This window comes from Schistocerca americana, chromosome 4, assembly GCF_021461395.2.
Source record: "Schistocerca americana isolate TAMUIC-IGC-003095 chromosome 4, iqSchAmer2.1, whole genome shotgun sequence".
NCBI lineage: Eukaryota > Metazoa > Arthropoda > Insecta > Orthoptera > Acrididae > Schistocerca > Schistocerca americana.
Window position 1 is genome coordinate 23,179,383 of NC_060122.1, and position 24,728 is coordinate 23,204,110.

At 40.0% G+C, this 24,728-nt stretch overlaps 1 protein-coding gene and 1 non-coding gene across 2 annotated transcripts in view; one reads left to right on the plus strand and one right to left on the minus strand.

Annotated features, from left to right (window-relative positions):
• The window catches only part of LOC124612687 (ATP-dependent RNA helicase DDX51), a 153,140-nt gene that overhangs the window by 10,513 nt on the left and 117,899 nt on the right, over positions 1-24,728 (minus strand). The window contains exons 8-10 of the mRNA XM_047141022.1: positions 17,131-17,443; positions 14,929-15,094; positions 1,086-1,220 (exon numbers count right to left, since the gene is read on the minus strand). Coding sequence (XP_046996978.1) covers positions 1,086-1,220; positions 14,929-15,094; positions 17,131-17,443 — 614 coding nt within the window. The remainder of the gene's footprint in view (positions 1-1,085; positions 1,221-14,928; positions 15,095-17,130; positions 17,444-24,728) is intronic.
• Positions 22,186-22,260, plus strand: Trnas-cga. Its single transcript has one exon. It is a non-coding gene; the product is annotated as a tRNA-Ser (tRNA).

Consider the following 24,728-nt stretch of genomic DNA (forward strand, 5'->3'; position numbering starts at 1 on the left):
CTAAAAATGCCAGCTGTCGTTATGAGGGAAATATTCAAAATATGTTCTGATAATTTAAATTCTGTAATCCATTTATTGCAACATATATTTTTTGGCAGTCCACCTCACGAGCCTTCAAATACGGGCTGTGTCCAGTCTGACATGTCTACGAGGAACAGAATACCATTCTCAGCCACATAACACAACACAATAATGGTGGACGGTAAAAGAGCCTAGCTGCCAGGGCCTGAAGACAGGTCTTGCATCACACTGCCAGGACTTTTGAACCTAACAGGAACTGAAACTGTCCAGTGAACGCACAGCCATGTAAATCAGTTTCCGAGTGATCACTGTAAAAGGAACTGAATGCACTGGAAATCTGGAGTCAGGTACCTTACGAAAGGCCATTGCTGACAGCAGCACATAAAGCTTTACCTCTTCAGTGGGTCAAATGACACAGAAACTGAACACCAGTTGACAGAACCATGCGGTACAGTGCGACGAGTCACGATACTGTCTCTTTTCAAATCATGTAATTTACTGAGTGTACAGACGCCCAAATGAGGCATTTAATATCTAATGTGTGGACGGAGTAGTTCAGTCACAGATGGCTTCGAGATGTCTCGGTGGCATTCTACATGGCACAACATGTGTCCACTCGTTAAGATTACCGCAGCCATGAACCACAGTGTCTATTTTGACATTATCAAAAACCAAGTGTCGACCTTTTTTGTAAATCTTTATGATGAGAATGTGTTCTGAGATGATAACAGTCACGATTGCAGGGCCGCAGACACACATTCCTGGTTTGATGAACACATGAGGCCTCTTGACTGGCTTACTAAGTCACCCGATCTCGATCTCACAGAAAATGTCAAGACTGTTTGGAACAGTGTGTGAAACACGGTACTCGCTATCCCCACAGTTCTGTAGCTTTACATTATCTAATCATCAAAGAGTGGCTGCAGCTGTATACAGCGTGTACACTCTTCCTGAGGCTGTAGTTGGTGTTACATGCTATTAGTGTAGTTTTTCCTGGTGGTGAGGGGTACAGTATCATTATCTCGAGAAACAACATTGACAAATAATTCAGAATCAACACTCACCTCCATATCCTGCTTCAGTTGCCCCAGAGCTGATTTATATTGTTCTTCAAATGGGAGTAGTGTGTCTTCAGACACGACCAACTCACGCACAGAATTCTTCCCTGCAGTCTTTAACAAATCTTGAAAGGTGGAAACCTGAAAAACACATTTATTTGCAAACCTATTACAGTGGGAAAGAAGGTATGAAATGTATTTGATTAACATATAAGATAGGATTCTTATAGTTTATCAGACTGAAAATAGCTTAATAGAACAGAAACTAAAAGTAATAATCCGTAAATTTGTGACTGGATGCTCATTTACAAGTATCACACTAAGCCATAATCTCGAAAAATTGGACAATAATGAATTATAAACAATAAATAAAAAGTGTGTGCTCCATTTAGCTTGGTGATAGTTAAAATAGAGGGAAAACAAGCAGATAACCACTTTTGACAAAATAAAATGAGGCTTATAGATTACGAGCACTCTTCTTCCTGGAGGAGTAAACTACATGTCAATGGACAGTGACATACTCTCAAGGGTCTGTCAATCTTTTCAAGGTTGAATACTGAGGCACATAATTCCATGGGGGATTGGTGCAGCTTCTCATCACTCTCTACTGGTCTCGCACCCAGTCACAAATCGTCCTATACTCTCACAGTGAGGTTATTAGATGTAAAGGAAGTAAAACATGCACCAATTTCAAACATCTTTCAATGCTGCATTAACTGATTGATTAAGTAATTAATATCCCTCAAATTTTCAAAGTGCACCTATACTTCCTCTTCCTGCAGAGGCAGTGAGGTGGTCACTCCCGCAAATTTGGGCACGTAGTTTAACAGATGCTGCAAGTCTGCTAGCTTCATTGTTGACATCTGCTAAAGTTCAAAACTGTGGACAAAGTGTCATGATCAGCCTCACCTTAATGCAGCTGTTAGGCGCGTTAATGTGGGGCTGTGGAGGGCACTGATTTTGGAGGGCATGGATCACATCTCAGTGGTGCCAGTTGGGTCTATCAGTAGATGGGGTTTCACTAGGCATGGCCTGCACCTCAATAGGTATAGGAAGGGGAGGCTGGCTAAGCTTATGGGTGACAGTGTAGTGGGTGGTGGTGGTGCTGGTAGTGGTGTCACTCATGGAAAAATTCCTGTAGTAGTTGGTGTTAGAGCTGCACCTTTTTTAGACTGAAGTCAGCTGATAGGTATACCTGCTTAAAGGAAGTGACTCTAACTAAGGGCTCACCTCCGGAGGATGTAATGTTTCCAAGTAGAAGGAATTAGCATATTTCATCAAAATATAAGAGGTATTAGAGATAAAGTTAGTGAACTGCTAATAGATGCTAACTCTGAAATTATTGGTATATCTGAGCACCACTTGAATAATTTGATAATTCAGAGGCTTCCTTTACCAGGCTACAGATTAGCTGCCTGTTTCTCAAGGAGTTCCTTGCGGAGTGGGGGAGTGGCTCTGTACATAAAAAACAGTATTTCATTTGAGACCATAGACGAATCACGACACTGCACTGAACAGATATTTGAAAGTTGTGCAGCATTAGTTGAATTTAGTGAAACTAAACTTCTAATTGCTGTTGTTTATAGGTCCCCTAACTCCGACTTCAGAGCATTCTTGCTTAAGCTAGAGAGGGTTCTTGATTCACTTTGTATGAAGTACCAGAAAGTAGTTCTATGTGTGACTTCAATATTAATTTTGTATATCATTGTGCAAGAAAAAGGATGTTGGTAGATCACCTAAATTCATATGATCTGATGCAAACTGTGTTTTTTCCAACTAGGGTGCAGGGGAACAGTAGCACAGTCATAGACAATATTTTTATTCATTCTTCATTACTAGATGGGCATTCTGTTAGTAAAAGGGTGAATGGCCTTTCAGACCATGATGCACAAATTTTAACACTAAAAGGTTTTTATACTCTAACCAATGTCGTATTTAATTACAAACTACGTAGGAAAGTTAATCCAACAGCAATAGAGAGTTTTTCAAAACTTGTCAAGGAACAAGAGTGGCAAGATGTTTATAGTGCCGATAATATAGATGATAAATACAATGCTTACCATAACACATTTCTCATGCTCTTTGAGAGTTGCTTTCCATTAGAACATTCTAAACGGGGTACTAGCAGTAATGGACAGCCCGGTTGGCTGACTAGTGGGATAAGGATATCATGTAGAACAAATCGGGAATTATATCAAAATGTTAGAAGTAGTCACAATCAAGCTACAGTAGCCCATTACAAACAGTATTGAAAGGTGCTTAAAAATGTTATTAGCAAGGCAAAAAGTATGTGGTATGCAAATAGAATAGCTAATTCACAGGATAAAATTAAAGCCATATGGTCAATTGTGAAGGAAGTGTCTGGTCAGCAGCACAAGGTTGACGATATAAAGTCAGTTTGCAGTAATAATATTTCTGTTACTGATAAATCAGATATATGTACAGTATTTAACAACCATTTTCTGAGCATTGCTGGTGAATTAAATAAAAATTTAGTATCTACAGGAAATCATATAAGTTTCTTAGCAAATGCCTTTCCGAGATTGACGTTTGAAATACTCCTCTGTGATACAGACAAGAGGGAGATTGAGACAATAATCAAATCACTGAAGACTAAGGACTCTCATGGTTATGATGGAGTGCCTAGTAGAATATTAAATTACTGTGCTGCACATGTTAGCCCTGTATTGAGCCATATTTGTAATTTTTCCTTTAGGAATGGTCAGTTTCCTGAGCGATTAAAGTACTCAGTAGTAAGGCCGCTTTATAAAAAGGGAGAAAGGGATAATGTAGATAATTTTAGACCTATTTCTATGCCATCAGTGTTTGCAAAAGTTATCGAAAAGGCTGTGTATGTAAGGTTAATTGATCGTTTTATATCACACGATTTGCTATCAAATGTACAGTTCGGCTTTAGAAGTCGTTTGACAACTGAAAATGCTATATTCTCTTTTCTCTGTGAGGTACTGGATGGACTAAACAAAAGGTTTCGAACGCTTGGCGTATTTTTTGATTTAACAAAGGCATTTGACTGTGTTGATAACACAATATTGCTCCAGAAGTTGGACCATTATGGAATAAGGGGAGTAGCTCACAATTGGTTCACCTCTTACTTTAGCAACACGCAGCAAAAGGTCATTATTCACAATTTTGATAACGGCTGTGATGTGGGATCTGAGTGGGGTTCTGTCAAGTGGGGGTGCCCCAGGGATCAGTGTTGGGGCCGCTCCTGTTCCTTATTTATATAAATGATATGCCCTCTAGTATTATGGGTAATTCTAAAATATTTCTGTTTGCTGATGACACTAGCTTGGTAGTAAAGGATGTTGTGTGCAACATTGACTCTGTTTCAAGTAGAGCAGTACATGACCTCAGTTCACGGCTTGTAGAAAATAAACTAACATTAAATCACAGTAAGACTCAGTTTTTACAGTTTCTAACACACAATTCAACAAAACCTGACATTTTAATCTCACAGAACGGGCATATGATTAGTGAAACTGAACAGTTCAAATTCCTAGGTGTTCAGATAGATAGTAAGCTGTCGTGGAAAGCCCACGTTCAGGATCTTTTTCAAAGACTTAATACTGCCATTTTCACTATTCGAGCGGTATCGAAAGTGAGTGATATTTCGACACGTAAATTAGTCAACTTTGCTTATTTTCATTCACTTATGTCGTATGGTATTATGTTTTGGGGTAACTCTTCCCATTCTAGAAGGATATTTTTGGCTCAGAAACGGGCGGCGTATTTTGACATTGACCTCTCAATATGTATATTCCTTATTGTCATTTCTTGTTACCAATATTAGTTTATTTCCAAGAATAAGCAGCTTTCACTCGGTTAATACTCGGCAGAAATCAAACCTCCATTTGGATCGGACTTCCTTGACTCTTGTGCAAAAAGGTGTGCAGTATACTGCTGTTCCCATTTTCAATAAGCTGCCACTCGAATTCAAAAATCTTAGCAGTAATCCACACGCTTTCAAATCGAAACTGAAGAGTTTCCTCATGGGTCACTCCTCCTATTCTGTCAAGGAGTTCCTTGAAAAATTAAGATGATTCTCATTGTATTGCTGATAGCGTTTGCTTAAACTTATGGACTGATTCTCTTTCAGGTTCATGAACATTTATTTTTATCTGTTATTACTTTTTATGTTGTAAGTTCATGTACTGACACGTCCCATGACCTTGGAGATTTGCTTCTCAATTTGGTCCTACGGAACTTGACATTTAAATAAATAAATAAGTGTGTGGACAACCCGAGGAGTTTGAGAACATTGGCAGGACATGGAAAATAGTACAAGATAAAGTTAGTAATGATCTGAGGCTTAAAAAGTCCATGAAAACAGTTCTGCTAGAGAGTAGTTGTGGGAATGGCTGAATTAATACTGAAGTCCCTTGGTGACAAATAACAGGTAAGTGCTATTTGTAAGCCAAGGGTAGGGCTCAGTGATATCACCTTTGATTTAGGATGCCATTAAAGAGCATTCTGGGGAGAAGAGATAACAGTTTATACTGTAACATCAATTACAGAACTGACATCATTGAGCATATCGCCAAGAACGCTTGTAATACTAATGTGAAGGTCATCTCACTCTTTGAGCCCTGGATGAAATGTTCCGTTAAATTAGTAAATACAGAGCAATGTCGTGTGGGTGTAACTGATATATTGCCCCTCACGTGGTTGCACCATCTGTGGCATGGTCAACAACTTAATGGTTCTGTTAACCAATTTCCAGAAGCATTCGGCTAACGAGAACACAATTTATCTAATTCCTTTATGTCCAATATTTACTTATGGTAAATGTTACCACAAGACAGAGCTGCTGAATAACTACACCCGCAATAGCAGTAATTAATGGGAAGATAAATAAATAATAATAAATCCAGCTTGGCACAAAGGATAATAACCAGAATACATTCAGAGTTTTTCATCAAAACAACACAGGAAATATGAACGTCTTATGTCACCGGAGGAACTGAAAATTCCAAAGATAGATTTACAGTTGTGCTACACAATGCAGAGCGTAATTTGGAAGTAACAGAGACTGAACTGATGTACTTAGAAGGATACAAACTGGACAATGTAAATAAAGGTATAAGGATTATATATACAAAATTGGAATGAAATTCCAGGCCATATGTCTAAACAAGTAACTGAGTGATCAGTTCTGAGAGCTGTATTTCAGTAACAGAGAGCCAGACTTGGCAGCTGGAGACAATGGTCACGTGTGTGAGGATATCTGTATGTGTGTATGCATGTGTTTTGTCTAATTCAGAAGAAGGCCTTTTGGCTAAGAGCTTACTTGTTTCCCAGTTTTTTGTTGTACCTGTCTGCGACTAACACCTCTATTATGTGGTGAGCAGTAATTTATCCTTTTCATAATATTGTCATTACTAGATACTGAATTTTCGATTGCAGAAATTAATCTCTGCATTTTTTGTGTAGAGGAGGTGATCCACTTCTACTTCACCATCCTCATTCAGAGATCATTTTTTTGTGCGCTCGTGAGATAACAGCAGAGTTTATAGCGAAAAAAAAACAGGCACACTTGTGCGATCATAATACTCATAATGATGACTGGGGTTGAGCAGTTGTTGAGTGTCTCAAGAAGATAAACGATTTGATCGTAGCCGATGTGCAAAATCACAACTCATGTATGAAAAAATTGTACCCGGCACCGACGACTGGAGAAATTACAAAAGGGGCCTGTATGCAAATGAAATCAATACTGCAATGCAGTATATTTATTCTTATCTGAAGCAGAATGCTGGAGAGAGTTGGTTTTGTCTGGATGACCCACTGACCAAAATTAAATGTGGTAACCAACCACACAAAAAACTGTGAAGGCACAACTCCTCAAAAAATAGGCCAACAATATTTTAATTGTCTACACGGCCAATAAGGCTTCTGCGATTTGCTTCCGAAACACAGCATATAAATTATGGACAGTAGCCTGGTACAATGGAGGGCGGGGGAGCAAGACCGAATAATGTTGGTGTATTGTAAAGATAACTTCAGCAATCACTATACAGGATACTCACTCCAAGATCTATTAGGCAACATACTATCCTCAATCATCAGATTGAAGAAAAAACGTTGAGAAGTGGACAATGCTCTTGGACAATGTATAAATACTGCAGCAAGGTCTTAATATTTTGCATCACCAATGAAGTTGGAGTAACAGTCTTTTTGATTTTAAGTTTTCCTGGTGTACAAAAATCTTGAATATTCTGTTGGTATTCAGCAGGATGGTGGTGTTCACAGGTGAGATATTTCAGCAAGCTGACTTCTTGTCATCTTCAAGTGTTCCTGGAGACTGATTGATCTCTGATGAATGCTGACTCTGCACAGTCTTTACCTCCACAAATAAAGCTTTTGGCCACTTGCGGTTACAAGTTGTGTGTGTGTTTATTGTTGACGAAGGCCTTAATGGCCGAAAGCTTTATTTGTGGCAGTCTTTTTGTTGTGCCTGTCTGCGTCTGCCTGCTTAGCTGAGTGGCTACGTGCTTGCCTCCCATGCAGCGGGCCTGGGTTCCATTCCCGGCCAAGTTGGAGATTTTCCCCACTTGCGGACTGAGTGTTGTGTTGTCCTCATCACCATTTCATCCTCATCATCAGCACGCGAGTCGCCCAATGTGGCATTGACTGAAATAAGAGTCGCACTCGGTGGCCGAAATTCTCCGAATGGGCCCTCCAAGCCAGCAATGCCATACGATTATTTCATTTTTTTCACTATTTGGTGAGTAGCAACTTTCCTTTCCATAATATTGTTACATTCCATACTAGATATTCCACTGTTTGATTAGTCTTTATCCCCCCCCCCCCCCCCCCCCCCCGCCCCTCCCCTCCGCAACCACTGTCTCGGTGCCTCCATGCAGTCCGCGGCAGGTGTGGGGGAGGCATGGTGCTGGGTGGTGGGGGAAGTGCGGCACTCCACGACACATCATGAACCACAATCTTTTCGTGGTCATGGCCATGTGCAGATCTCAGCCGCTGAGGTGACACTGCGTCTTCTTCAGACATCCTGATGGGATCGGATTTCGTGTAGAATGCCAATGTGATTTGATTGTACTCAAGGCTGGATCCTAGGCCTTGCTTAGCTGAAAGCCACTGTCCTTATTTATTAGCTCGTCTTACACTTTGATCTCCATTGCCTTTTTAAGAGTACAATCCCAGAAGGTATTCGACTGTTGCAACACCTTTATGCCACCGCAGTTCATGTCATGTCCATGGGAGATGCATTGTTCTGCCACGGTGGACTTTGTTGGCTGTATGTTGTCTATGTGGTGTTTCTGCTTTGTGCATCTCCCCTGTACTCTCCAGATGGTCAGGCCTACATACATTTTTGCACTGGCAAGGGATGTGGTAAACTGCCGCTACCTGGAGTCCTAAGTCACCCTTAACTGACACTAATAAAAGTTTCCGTCTTGGACGGAGGGTGGAACATGCACCTGACACGTAATTTTGGAGTGTTCTGCAGCTCTCTGCTAATGTGTTCCCAATGTATGGTATTATCACAGTGGCAGACAGTTTGTCATCGTCCTCTGCAGGCTGTGGTCTCGGCTTCTTCGGTCTTTCACGTTTCATCTGGCAGCTGTTGTTAACTGTTTGTACAGACCACAGCCTGAAAGTGCCGCAATTTAGCTGCTAAACTGCCATGGTCTGAGATTTCACATGCTCTGTGCACCAGTATGCCTAAGTCTCTTGTTGCCACAACTGTGTCAAGTCCAATACATTTCCATCATGAGTGAAAAAACAAGAAAGCAAGATTGGGTTTAACATCTCGTCGACATTGACATCATTAGAAACTGAGCACGAGCTTGGATTGTGTCAAGGACGTGGAAGGATATCAGCAGTGCCCTTTCAAAGGAACCATCCTGGCTTTTGCTAGAGTGATTCAGGGAAATCACTGAAAACCTGAAACTGGATGGCCAGACGCAGGTTTGAACTGTCATCCTCCCACAAGTCCAGTGTGCTAAGAACTGCGGCAACTCAGTCATGAGTGGGGTTCCGAACTGTGTGCCTTTAGTAATGTTTCATAGGATGTTTTATCATGTCCACCACTAACAAAACTGTAATTTCCCTAATTGATTGTTGGATATTGAAGTCTCCACTGATGATTACAGTACAACTGGGGAGCATATGTAGAAGCGAACTGAGATTTTCTTTAAAGTTTTTGGTAAGTCTGGTGAGTAATAGAAGGATCCAATTTCAATTTTATTACAGTGTACATCGGTTATTCATGACTATACAAGGATGCTACTTTTAACACAAAGATTGTATAGCCTGACAATGCTGTTGAGCGGCACAAAACCAAGAAGAGAGATTTGGGCTGATGCAGAGCTGCTGATATGGACAGAAAACTGCAACGCTCTGTGCAACAACACACAAGTGACATGCAGCGTTGAGACATCAGAGGCAATGATTTGTTCATGAGCACTCTGTTTGTCAGCATCTTTTGTTTCCCATTATTACTGACATGCTTGGGTGCACACTGGAACATTGTTGGGCACCCATGAACACACTGCTGCAATCTGTGCTATGAAAGAGTTGGGTGTTGTTACGTTAAGCAATGGTCTTACTCGCCAATGTCAACATTTGAAAGAAATGCACTACCTGCATTACTTTCTGCCACTTTCAATTGAATAGTAGCACTTTTATGTGATAACGTGATGTTGAACAAAACATATGTGTCACTGAAATTTAACGAAAATGTTAAGGTATTTGAGGCAAATGAGAAAGACAAACCCTCTGTGTGTGAAATAATGTTGTGTTTCAAAGGTGGTAAAGTGCAAATTTTTCATACTTTAAAAAACAAAGGTAAGACACAGGATAAATGGATGAAAGGGGATGGGGAAATGAAAAGAAAGGCAAAGAAGATGGGAAATGAATAAATTAATGAGACAGTATGGGAATAGTTCGCAAGTGTAAGAGGAAAAAGTCTATCTTTTCTGGACCCATGATGCAGAATGAAGCTCTACAAGTCACTACAGAGCTTGGAAATATGGACTTTAAGGCATCCACAGGATGGCTGGACTGTTTCAACATTGTGTGGAATGAAGTGTGCGGGAAAGCTAACGATTTGCAGGAAAGTGTAGCAACAGAGTGGAAGATAATACTCTACAACGTAATTGTGAATTATGACCAGAAAGACATATTCAATGCCAATAAAACAGGACTGTTTTATTGTGCACTGTCTTCAAAATCTCTAGCTATTCGAGGTAAAAAGTGCATCATTGGACTAATGTCCTATGAAAGACACACTGTACTGCTGTGTGGAAACATATTAGGTGAAATGGAGAAGCCACTGGTGATTGGAAAGCCAGCAAAACTGCATTAAAAAAACAAACCCACATCAGATGTCAATAAGCTTTTAGTCACATTGTGAAGTAATAAAAAGGAATGGATGGTGAGCAGTCTTATGGAAGAATGGTTGGGCTGTTTCAATACCAAACTGAAAAAATGGAAATTGCCAAGTTGTTCTTTTCCTAGAAAATGCCATCTGCTGCCCAAAAATCAAGTAATCAGATGTGATATTGGCTTGGTTACCAAGGTTTAAGTCTCAGTCTGGCACACAGTTTTAATCTGACAGAATATCAGAAGAGCACACTCCACTGCAGGGTGAAAATCTCATTCTGAAACCAAGTGCTTTGCAGGTCAAGAACAAGACACGTCTGTTGCCATCGAAGCTCATGAAAATGTAGTAGCACCTGTTCAATTAATTAAAATGGGAAATATTTCATGTAGTGCAGATGACTACCTTGCAAGTGATGACTTTCTGCCAGATCACTCACTTTGACTTCAGCAACAGATTTGGAAGAAATCTGCACCACAAATTGTGATAATGAAGAAACAAAGGAAGAAGAGGAGCAAAATTGTGTTGTTGTTGTTGTGGTCTTCAGTCCTGAGACTGGTTTGATGCAGCTCTCCATGCTAATCTATCCTGTGCAAGCTGCTTCATCTCCCAGTACCTACTGCAAGCTACATCCTTCTGAATCTGCTTAGTGTATTCATCTCTTGGTCTCCCTCTGCGATTTTTACCCTCCACACTGCCCTCCAATGCTAAATTTGTGATCCCTTGATGCCTCAGGACATGTCCTACCAACCGATCCCTTCTTCTAGTCAAGTTGTGCCACAAACTTCTCTTCTCCCCGAACCTATTCAATACCGTTTCATTAGTTACGTGATCTACCTACCTAATCTTCAACATTCTTCTGTAGCACCACATTTCAAAAGCTTCTATTCTCTTCTTGTCCAAACTATTTATTGTCCATGTTTCACTTCCATACATGGCTACACTCCATACAAATACTTTCAGAAACTACTTCCTGACACATCTATACTCGATGTTAACAAATTTCTCTTCTTCAGAAACGCTTTCCTTGCCACTGCCAGTCTACATTTTATATCCTCTCTACTTCGACCATCATCAGTTACTTTGCTCCCCAAATAGCAAAACTCCTTTACTACTTTAAGTGTCCCATTTCCTAATCTAGTTCCCTCAGCATCACCCGACTTAATTCGAATACATTCCATTATCCTCGTTTTGCTTTTGTTGATGTTCATCTTATATCCTCCTTTCAAGACACTGTCCATTCCCTTTAACTGCTCTTCCAAGTCCTTTGCTGTCTCTGACAGAATTACAATGTCATCGGCGAACCTCAAAGTTTTTATTTCTTCTCCATGGATTTTAATACCTACTCCAAATTTTTCTTTTGTTTCCTTTACTGCTTGCTCAATATACAGATTGAGTAACATCGGGGAGAGGCTACAACCCCGTCTCACTCCCTTCCCAACCACTGCTTCCCTTTCATGTCCCTCGACTCTTATAACTGCCATCTGGTTTCTGTACAAATTGCAAATAGCCTTTCGCTCCCTGTATTTTATCCCTGCCACCTTTAGAATTTGAAAGAGAGTATTCCAGTCAACACTGTCAAAAGCTTTCTCTAAGTCTACAAATGCTAGAAATGTAGGTCTGCCTTTCCTTGATCTTCCTTCTAAGGTAAGTCGTAAGGTCAATATTGCCTCACGTGTTCCAACATTTCTACGGAATCCAAACTGATCTTCCCCGAGGTCGGCTTCTACCAGTTTTTCCATTCGTCTGTAAATAATTCGCGTTAGTATTTTGCAGCTGTGACTTATTAAACTGATAGTTCAGTAATTTTCACATCTGTCAACACCTGCTTTCTTTGGGATTGGAATTATTATATTCTTCTTGAAGTCCGAGGGTATTTCGCCTGTCTCGTACATCTTGCTCACCAGATGGTAGAGTTTTGTCAGGACTGGCTCTCCCAAGGCCGTCAGTAGTTCTAATGGAATGTTGTCTACTCCCGGGGCCTTGTTTCGACTCAGGTCTTTCAGTGCTCTGTCAAACTCTTCACACAGTATCGTATCTCCCATTTCATCTTCATCTACATCCTCTTCCATTTCCATAATACTGTCCTCAAGTACATCGCTCTTGTATAGACAGCAAAATTGTGTCCCTACAGAAATTAATATGCCTGAAGAAGCTATTGCAAGCACAAGTAATGTTATGCAATTTGCAGCACTCATATATTTCTCAAGCTGTTGGAACTATTTCAAAGTGCAAAAAATTGCGTAGAAAAAACAATTTTGGACAGGAAATTCAAACAGGTTTCCCTAATTGATATGATGCAAAAAAAGTGAAATCTAATGCAAATAAACATGGCAATATTACTTGTGTACATACAACAATAAACAAATTTAAAGTCACAGCAAAAATACAGAAATGTCATATTATTTATCAATTACTGTAACACTCTAGTGTTCTATTGTACAATATACAGTAAATGAAAATCTACTGTGCAAGAGTGAAGGTATGTAAATACTTGCGTAACTACAAATTTATACTCTTGCATATTCGCTCTGCCTGAAAAGTTCCAGACATCCTTTTCCCCCGAGTTTGCAATACTATAAAGGAACAAACGTTGCTTTTATGTTATCTTCTTGTGCACATCCTGGAAATTACCTTGGCGATGTTTCCCAGTTATTGCGACAAAATGGATACTTACTGTGCAAAAAAAGTGAACATTAAGTTCTGTGTTAAGCTCGAGAAAATCTCTAGCAAATGCGGACAATGATTATGCAAGCATATGCAGGTGAGGCACTTCCAAGAAATCGTGTTTTTGAGTGGCACAAAAGGTTTGCGTGAAGGCAGAGATTCAGTGCAAAACTATCCCAGAGCATATACCGAAGCAAACGTGGAGGGTGTAAGGCAGTTATTGCAAGAAGACCACCAAGTTTTATGTGTAATGTCAGAAGAACTGTCATGATGTGTCATAAGATTTTATGTGAAAATTTGGGGAAATGGAAACTTACGCATAACTCTGCCAGATGAAAACAAAGCATATAAATTTGTAATGCATGTATTTACATACCTTCACTCTTGCACAGTGGATGTTTATTTATTGTATATTGTACAATAGAACGACTGGATGGAGCCAGACTTGATCCCACATTTCTGTCAAAGATTACTGCTGGGGATTAATGTTGGTGCTACCCATATGACCACCACATGAAGCGTCAAAGTGTTGAATGGCAGAGTGCTGGATCATCAGCCTTGAAAAGAGTAAAATGACAACCTTCGAGGACAAAGACAATGTTGATCACATTCTTTGATAGTATAGGATTAGCTCACCAGGAGTTTGTTCCTCCGGGTCAAACAATAAACCAAACTCTTTACATCCCTGTTGATGAGATTATCAACTGTACGGATATGTATTGCTTCCTTAATGATTGGGACTGCATAATTGAAGAAGCAATACATATCCGTACAGCCCATAATCTCACCAACAGGGATGCAGGATTTCAACTGAGCACAGACTGGAACCCTGCATTGGCTGCTATTACATCACGACACAGAAACCAACATTTTTCAATAACACATCCATCATAATGTTGGTCTAGTATGGTCTTTAATAAGTGAAGGCTGGCTGCACTGTTAGTTAACGCAGCACACAGTGCATGCGCAGGAGAGCCGCTCTGCAGTTTTTGGGAGAGGGTGTTTGAGTGTGGCACCATCTATCTGCAAATCATTGCGCATGCATGATTTTCGCGCTCGCGCATTCTTCGCACGCGTGTTCTAGAAGCGGGTGGTTGAAGTGCAGATACCATCATTTGTACCTAGCCACAAGCAAGGTTGAACCACCTGAAGATGTTGGACAGTTGGTCCAAGGAAATATTGTGCAATGTGCACAATGTGATCCGGTGGCAAACCCATGAAGACTGTTTAGAACCTATGTTTTCCTTACACTGCTGAAATAGGGATGAAGGTGGTGGTGGTGGTAAGGTAGGGGGAGAAACAAGTGCAGGGGTGACTAGGGAGGCAGTGCACAGAGAGTGCTATTGCGGAGGAGTATTTGGGGATTATATGAGACCTGCAAAGGTAATTACCAGGCAGTAGTAAGCACAAGCATTTCAGCTTGAAGCAGACTACTGTCTGAAGGTAATCTTAGGACAAATGGTTCAAGTGGCTCTGAGCACTTAATATCTGAGGTCATCAATCCCCTAGAACTTAGTACTACTTAAAACTAACTAACCTAAGGACATCACACACATCCATGCCTGAGGCAGTATTCGAACCTGCGACCATAGCAGTCGCGCAGTTCCAGACTGAAGCGCCTAGAACCGCTCGGCCACTCTGGTCGGCTAATCTTAGGACATTCCAGCACTATGTTACGATATGAATGGAATTCTTGTCTCCATATTACAGTTTAAAAACTAGAAATAAATGTTTAATGAAGAAAAATATATACATTTTTACAGACAACTAACCAAAAGTTGAGCTGAAAGTCCAATAGTGCAATTAGAATGAACTGCTTACTTGATTTTGAAGGATGAGTGTAATTGCTTTGCCTGATTTTCCTGCACGCCCTGTTCTCCCTATTCGATGAATATAGTTCTTGATGTATTTTGGAAGGTCATAGGATATCACATACTTGACGTTAGGCATATCCATACCACGGGCGAGAGCGTCAGTACTGATGAGACTGGAAATATGAAATACATACTCTTACAGTGATATTTGGCAAGAAATAGAATTTGACAAATAATTATTGAAACTGTCATTAGCACTAAAATAATAATGTCACTCTGTCACTATTCTCCATAGTAGTCAAACATGAAGCTGTAGATCGACCACTGAAATGGCTCGTTAACTGCTAAATGTAAAAATGCAGTCCCCCACCCCTTTTAAATGTTCCAAGCAATAATTTTACTGATATGAATGCGTAACTCTGCGACTACCTCAGTGACAAAATACAACTCTCAGTTGGAGATCAAATTGTAAATGGATGCTGTCATTCAACCTCCCTGTGTTGAAAAAATAAGTGTATTACAGATGTCAACTCTAGTATGAAAATTTTCTCACTACTGCCATTTAGAAACTTACTGTTCATTACTGCACCATAGCACTTAACTGTACAGGACCGAACTTAAGGAAACGTGGATGGTTATAATAACTTCAGTGAAGAATGACGGCGATCAAATTTAGGCTCTTCTGTGAACCTGTGCCATGCAATCTCTGATTCAATAGTGTTCTGAGAGCTCTGCTGTGAATGTCATAGCCAGTATGAGTATTAAACATGATAGTAGCGAGATATGTAGTGAATTTTTATTCCATTTGTTGCGAGTTGTCAGGGCTGATGGTGATGGTGAGAAATTCTACAGAAGGAAACAAGAGACAAAACTTCCAGGATATGTGCTTATTTCAAGTACAAAGCTCATGTATGGGTGTACCATAACTGTCAATTGGAACCTGCATGAAATCCCAGCATTCACGAATCAGATTATACCACTAATGAATCAGTGATCAAACCTCAGATACTGAAGCTCAGTTCTTCAATGAATGTCAAAAAGAATTCCTGATCTCCACTTTGGCATGGAAAGAATGTTGACATTATACCACTGGTCACAAATATATGCCACATAAAACAGGATGCCGATGCTGAAATACCAACTAACGGGGTGAGGTTCACAGAAAAACACATGATGAAACTTTAATTTTCAGAATTCTTAATTTCTTCATTGAAGAATATGATAGTGTAACTGTTACGGGAGAAGGTGGTTGCAAGCTGTGAATGAAACTCAAATTCTTTTGTCAAGCAAAACATAAGTAGTCACAATCAGCATAACTACTCCTTTGGCATTTATCAAATATATTGACCTGAGGACAGTTTAAACCTTAACATATGTTAAAGCAGCTATTAGTACTGCTGGTACACTGCCTTGTTCAGGCTGCACGGTATTAGCTTCTTTTTGTAAAGTTATAATTGGAGTATTATTGATATTATGTGCATAAATTCTTTACTGTTTATGGTATGAGACAAAGGTAGTGGCCTGGATGACAAATTTGCTCTTTACCAAGACCACCACAAAATTATAGCTGCCCAACTCCACTGTGAATGTACAAATGACCAAAACGTAGTGGATACTTCTTTACAGCTGACACCTAGAATCTTGTTTTTTAAATACACTGTACAGAAATAACTGCCAAATTAACTAAAATTAAATAATACTTTAATACTGATGTGTAGCAATTGCCAAACATGGGCTTATAATTTCTATTAGTTTCAACTGGTTTTCTATAAAAGTGGCCAGGAAAATGGCTTTAGCATGAAGAGATTGAATTTGATCAAAATAATGTTAACAAATTTTGTTAATTGAATTACTGTTGCTAAATGGCACATTTAAAAAAATATAACACACATAAAAGCACAGAGAATAAAAAAGTAAATACAAGAAAGTAAAGCTTTTGTTTAAGATGGTACTAAAGTGGCCCAGGACTCTCTCTCTCTCTCTCTCTCTCTCTCTCTCTCTCTCTCTGTGTGTGTGTGTGTGTGTGTGTGTGTGTGTGTGTGTGTGGACACGTTCCAAGTGCCAAGGATTCATTTGTTGATTGTGGCATAACTGAAAGAAGAGTTAAGAAAATATTGGTGACATTCCTATCCAAAATGTTTTGCGTGCGACTACTTGATAGAACAAAAAATGTCAATATAATGTTCACGCACTGATACCATGAACTTACATATCAATCTGACCATCAACAAATCTCCTGATGACTTCATCTCTTTGTTGACGCCAGAGTACAGATGACATTTCGGCACACGTGAGATTTCCCTGGCTCAAATGCTTCAACAGAAGAGACAGGCGATGTGCTGCTCGCTGTGAGTCAACAAAACATAACACTTGTTTCCACCTGTGACTTGTAATCAAATAGTACAGAACCAGCGGCTTAGTTTCTGGCGTTACTATACAAAATTTTTCCTTTAATTCTGCTGGTGTCGTGTATTTTCCAATAAACTCTCCTCTTAATTCTCCAACCAGTGGCTCATCTGGGACTGAAAATACAAAATTAATTTTAGATATTGTTGTAGAATAACAAACAAATAATTTATTGTTTATTATCTTGTAGACTGTATCCATCAGATTAACAAAATAGATGTCACAACAAGGAAGAAATACTAATAACATAAAAAATAGTTTATTATCTATAGCGACTTATACAAAACTTTTCACTCACTACTTGATTATGCCTAACATTTATTAAACGACAACAGTTACCCCTGGCTGTGCTGGAATATCAATAGTGTTGCTATGAATAGAGATGATTATTAAGTGAGCTACTGCACGTGAAATAACCTCAGCTGCCCTCATGTGTCTGCCTGTTTGAGTAAGCACAGCTCCTGAGCTGACGCAATTCACGAAGTGTCATATGACGATATAATTTTGTAGGTGCATTCATCCAGTGCTGTATGTGAACATTGTATGCAAAATGTGTCACGATTACAGTTAGTAGTAAGAAGTAATAAATTAACATGTCAGGCAGTTTTACTGCATGCACAGTGAAAATTTAGGAAGCAATAAGCTTTTTTTCTTTCACAATTTTTTGAAGGTTGTAAGTTAGAAAAATTCTTGTAAAGGTTTGAAATGATGTGTGAAGTTTGTCGCAAGTCCTCTCACTCTAAATGCTGGATGAGTAATATCAGGGTATTTGTGCATTGTGGCCTGCACTACTTCTTCACCTAACCTTTACCCTTTTCGTAGGTAGGTAGCTGTTACCGCTACAGCGATTCCTTCTGGAAGGTAAGTGATATGTATATCAAGTTTGACTGAAATCAGTCCAGTGGTTTTGGAGGATATTTGAAACATACATAGATTTTTATAATACTATGTACGAATATCTTTTTTTTCCTGTGACCCAATTTTGATGAACTAAAGCCTATACGGTGCCCCAAACCATGCTCAAGTTACCTGCGTGAAATTCATCTAGTTGCTTAGGAGATTAGCATGTTCAAGGACAAACAGGCAGGCATCACAGTTTCAGACATTTATTATTAGCGTAGACAAGTGGTGTACTACTTCATATGAACTATAAATAGTTATAACACTACCCATGCACCTAAAACAAAACAGTACGAGAAACAGGGACAGACACACACATTTAAAAATATGCTTAACACTTCAACTATCTGAATATTTATCAAAATTCCTTTCCCTATATAATGCAGAAACAGCAAAATGTATTTGCATTAAGTGCTAAAACAAAAGTAAAAGTCACTAATGTGTGTGGTGTGTATATGTGTGTGTGTGTGTGTGTGTGTGTGTGTGTGTGAGAGAGAGAGAGAGAGAGAGAGAGAGAGAGAGAGAGAGAGAGAGAGTCAGGCAATTCACACAAGTCCGTCTACAGGACGTAAAATAGGGCTTAAAGATACGCTAACAATAGACTGTTCAAATTTCTGAACATTCTAATAATGAGCTTCTGCAGGCAAGAATAAAAGTGTGAGCTGAAGCCCTAAGTATAGGGCAAAATAAATTACATTATTATCACAAACAAATGAACAGCTTGGATTAAACAGCTGACAATTATCTTTTCAGTGAGCCTGAGCCATCCTAACAACTGTTTGCTGTGGTTTAGTGTAACCACAGTAAAGTGGACACCCAGAAAGGAATTTCAATCCAGCTCATGGGCATTACTTGTGGCCACAGTTTGCTTGCTTTGAGCAGTAACTGTGACTAATTTGGTGGGGATCTCACCTATGTAACTAACAGAACCACTGACAGATTACATGCGACGTTTCACATATCAGTCTTTCCGTGATAACATAATGATGTTTGTTTTACCAATGGTGGTTCTGGAATATTTAATACTGGCAGGATATCACTCACCTGGATAAAAGACACGGAATAAGATGACAAGATTTGCCTCGTCTGAAGGAAAAATGATTAAGTAAATTACCTATAGTTTCTAATATAATATGTGCTTAAATGTGTGTGTATGGTGTAGGGGGTGACGGGACATTCATTTTGTGCGCCCTGAAATTTCTTTAAAATAGACATAGCCAAAAACGACCAAGTTGACTGGCACACTGAAATATGGTTCCTGATATAATCCGTTGCATATGCTTTACATATGCAGTGTACTCTGCAAGTCATGGCAAAGGGCGTGGCAGAGGAGACTTTGCATTCTAACAGACGTTACAGTTTGTACATCTATATGGTTTGTTCTCATATATCTACACAATTACTCTGCAATTCGCCATTAAGTGCATGGCAGAGAATTCATCGAACATCTTCAGACTATTTCTCTACTATTCCACTCTCTTAATAGTGTGTGGGAAAACTGAACACTTAAATCTTTCTGTATGAGTTCCAATTTATCTTATTTTATTACGATTATCATTTCTCCATATGTAGGTTGGCGACACTAAAATATCCTTGCATTCAAAGGAGACAGCTGATGTGAAATTTCATGAGAAGACCTCGCCACAATGAAATGTGCGTTTGTTTTAATGATTACCATCCCAATTCACTTATCAATCTGCGACACACTCTCCCCTATTTTGTGACACAAACAAGCTACCCTTCTTTGGACTATTTTGATGTCCTCTGTCAGTCCTTTTGGATAAGGATTCTATATCACAAAGCAGTACTCTAGCAGAGTACAAACAAGTGTAATGTAGGCAGGCTCTTTAGTACACCTATTGCATCTTCTAGCTCCCAGACCTCCGATGTCAGACACACAGATCGGTACCAAATGTCGCATTTTGATAGAGTACAAACTGAAACTCCGATTTAGTTTGTACTGTGTGCTGTTGTCCAGCAGAACAGGCATAAATGTTACTTAAAAATAAAACCAGACCTACTAAATACAGGAAAAGGGTGTCTGTGAATAATAGACATGTGCGGCTCATGTGAGTGAGTTGGTAGGATGTTAGGTTGCTGTAAAAAGTGTCCCGAATTAAAACCCCACTTACAGAAATTTTTTAACTGTTTATGCATGAAACTGTTATATGGGACGACATTTTCCAGACAAGTTAAAAGACTTTTTAAAAGTTGTAGAAATGTTCTTTTGGCAGTCTGCTTTTGCTTCGTTACTTGAAAGTAGCAAACCTATAGAGTACATCTCTATAGATAGATGTGGTGTTCTGTCGGACACATGTGGAAACAACTGGAGATGAGAGAAAGTGTGCAGCATTCCTACTGGATGTAACAGATCAATGGAATGTGTTGAATGTCACAGAATAGGAAACATTAGATACTGAGAAGCGCACACTGAGTGGAGCAGAATCGTTTGCTCATGACTGAGTTCACAGACTAGTCAACATCTTCGATATCGTCGTCAGAAGGGTCCGTGGGTGACGGAAATGTTGAAATACCACAAAAGTGTTTTACTCGAGAAACAAAAACATCAAAATGCTCAAATATTGCCTTAATGTCAAAAAGCAGCCGAAGCCGACCTGAAGATTTGCACATCGCATTATGTCTGCAATGAAAACAGATTTTGCACTAGATGTCCTGCATGGTGCCTGTTGTACGAATGGAAATGACAGTGGTAAAGTTGAGATTTAATGTCTGTGATGGACATGTACAAGCGTATTGCAATGCGTGTGATGGAGACCTTCAAACACTGCCGCTAGGAAGGTCGATGTGTTCAATATGTAGACATCAAATAATGGGTGAAAAAAAAAAAAAGTGAGACAGTTAAATTTCTGAAGATCTGACATCAGTGACAGTTGGGTCTTGCACTGGAAGCGCAAAAAAATATTGTAAGCCATAAAGTCAAATCTTTTATTAGGGTTAAAATGCACCACAACAGAAATGACGTTCAGAAAACTGTATGGGACTAGCAACAAACAACTATACACTCATGGCCGCCTACACAGATACAAATATCTACACTGCTGACGAAAGTGGATTGACAAGGAGATGTCTGTGGGCCACACTCTTGCAACTAGAGGTTCATTGTCCTCTCTCACTCCTCTGGCAAAATGATCAAAGAAATGTTCAGGACATTTCTACAAGAAGCAATAGTGGAAGAGAAACTCCTGCTAATGCTGGATTCTTATGGTCCCCAAAAAGTTGCTAGTGTTCTTCGTAATCTTCTCCTACAACATAATCTAGCCGGCCGGGGTGGCTGAGCGGTTCTAGGAGCTGCAGCCTGGAACAGCGCGACTGCTATGGTCGTACGTTCAAATCCTGCCTCGGGCGTGGATGTGTGTGATGTCCTTAGGTTAGTTAGGTTTAAGTAGTTCTAAGTTCTAGGGGACTGATGACCTCAGATGTTAAGTCCCATAGTGCTCAGAGCCATTTGAACCATTTGAAAATAATCTACCATAAAACAAAATCACAATTCACTTAATTCCAGCGAACACAACCTCCACTTGTCAACTCCTTACTCTTCATTTCTTTAGAATGTACAAGCATATGCTTTGTAAAATATCAGATGCTGCACCAGATTCTTTGTAAGAGATTAGTCTGCAACAATGGAATAATTTTCTTAAGCTGCAGTCCCTCACAAACAATCAGTTGCATTCAGAATGAGATTTGCACTCTGTAGCGGAGTGTGCGCGGATATGAAACTTCCTGGCAAATTAAAACTGTGTGCTGGACCGAGACTCGAACTCGGGACCTTTGCCTTTCGCGGGCAAGTGCTTTACTAGCTGAGCTATCCAAGCACAACTCACGCCCTGTCCTCACACCTTTACTTCAGCCAGTACCTCGTCTCCTACCTTACAAATTTTACAGAAGCTCTCCTGCGAACCTGGCAGAAGTAAAGCTGTGAGGATGGGGCGTGAGTCATGCCTGGGTAGCTCAGTTGGTAGAGCACTTGCCCGCGAAAGGCAAAGGTCCCGAGTTCGAGTCTCGGTCCGGCACACAGTTTTAATCTGCCAGGAAGTTTCATATCAACGCACACTCTGCTGCAGAGTGAAAATCTCATTCTGGAAACATCCCCCAGGCTGTGGCTAAGCCATGTCTCCGCAATATCCTTTCTTTCAGGAGTGCTAGTTCTGCAAGGTTCGCAGGAGAGCTTCTGTATAGTTTGGAAGGTAGGAGTCGAGGTACTGGCAGAAGTAAAGCTGTGAGGACGGGGCGTGAGTCGTGCTTGGGTGGCTCAGTTGGTAGAGCACTTGCCCGCGAAAGGCAAAGGTCCCGAGTTCGAGTCTCGGTCCGGCACAATCAGTTGCATTCTCCACATTTCCATAACCACACCGTCACACGTGGATAATGGCTAAACTTGGTGATGAACCCAGACCCTGTCAAACTTCGCCATACTTCTGTTTCAGACACAAGCTTTCATTCTGCCATCTACAGGGTGGATGCGCAAATGTGGGATTCATCAAATGGTGTATGAAAGTAATTTGCTTCACACACTTCTTCGTATGCTACTATTATTATGAAGCCCTTTGTACCTGAATCAATGACATGGTGTGTGTGTGTCTGTGTTTGGGGGTCGTGTTTGCATTAATTTTTTTCGAACATTACGTACTTGATATTAGTCTTATTAGTTTGTTTATTATTACTACCACTACCTCCACACGTGATGCAATTGTTTCTTTATTTTTCTGTTCTGATTGCGTATTTTGTGAAACTACAATGTATTCTATACTTTTACTGCTTTCAAAGAAACAAAGCAAAAGCAGACTGCCAAGAGGACATTGCTGTAAACTCTAAACAATCCTTTTACATGTCATAAACATGTTGTTCCATGTGACACTTTCACACCTAATACAGTAAAAACACTGTCGCCAGTAGTGCTCTGGTAGTTCTGGTGTTACTTTTAATTAGTGTTTATGCCCATTCTGGTGGACAACAGCATGTAATACAAACTAAATCTGAGGTTTCGTACAGATCTGAGTGTCTGAGTAATTCCTAGTTATTTAGTTAAATTGACAGCCTTTAAATTTGTGTGATTATAGTGTAACCAAAATTTAACAGATTTCTTTTCATGCTCATGTGGATGACCTCACCTGTTTTGTGTACCATGGGGGATCAGTACCATCATTTAGTAATTTGTTTGGCATAAATCTCTCAACTTCCTCTGATACTATTTCTTTGAACTTACGGCACATCTGGTCTACACTTATATAGTATGTTGTGAATGGGTGGAGTCTGTTTCTTAGGGAGGCATCAAATGGATTTTCATCTGCTTTTTTACTTCAATATAGTGTGCATTTACGAAGGTTGACTGAAAAGTAATGCCTCCTCCTTCGTAACTCTTCAACAGTTGGCAGCATTGGTATGCGGTAGGTACTGGCTTATTCCGTAGCCTCTTCTCTACAGCTCCAGTTGGCGGGAAGCCTTAGCACTGAACGATTGTGTTGTTGCAGTGTCAAGTATGGAACCCTGCGCAGACAACCGGTCAATGTGATTTAAGCAACGTGCAGTCATTGAATTCTTGACAGCAGAAGGTGTCACCCCAAAGGAGATTCATAAGAGAATGAAAGCAGTTTATGGCGATTGTATTGATGCGAGTACTGTGCGTCATTGGGGGAGTAAATTTAAAGATATTGAGGTGGGAACATCTGAGTTGCATGACAAACAAAGAGTTGGACGTCCTGTGACAGCAACCACCGAGTTTCACAAGCAAAATGTTGACATATTGATTCAGGATGATCATCGTATCACTCTGAAAGAACTCTGAAATGATGGCAACAAGGGTCTGAAAGAAAAAGGAAAATTTTTCCTGCAGTATGACAATGCCAAACCACACACTTCACATGCCGCCACAGCAGAACTTCAGAGACTGAATCTCACCACCATACGGCATCCTCCATACAGTCCAGATTTAGCACCGCCTGACTTCCATTTGTTCCCAATAATGAAAGACGATCTGCAGGGACGTCATTATGCTTCTGATTATGACGTTGAGAGAACTGTGAGTCTGTGGTTGCAGAAACCGTGTGCTGACTTCTTCCGTGACGGCTCCATAAAACTTGTTGATAGTTGGCAGAAATGTATCCAATTGGATGGTGATTATGTGGAAAAGTGACAGTGGTAATTAAAGATGACATTATAAGGATTGTTTCTGCGTTTGATTCATTAAAACATTCCCACCTGAACCCAATTAATGAAGGTGGAGGCATTACTTTTCATTCAACCCTCGTACTTTTGGTGGATTCGGATATTTCGGTGGACGGTCTCACTAGAATTATATTGCAGTCACTAATACCTGTACCCATCATGATGCTCTCTATTTGCTCAGGATCTTTCCCCCAGGAAATACCATGTGGGCTGACCATGAAAGGGAATTTGAATTGAGGAGCTGTGCAAACAGTTTGAATCCCAGCCTTGGTACAAATTTTAATTTGTTGCTTCAGTCTGCATACACATAATTTAATTTAC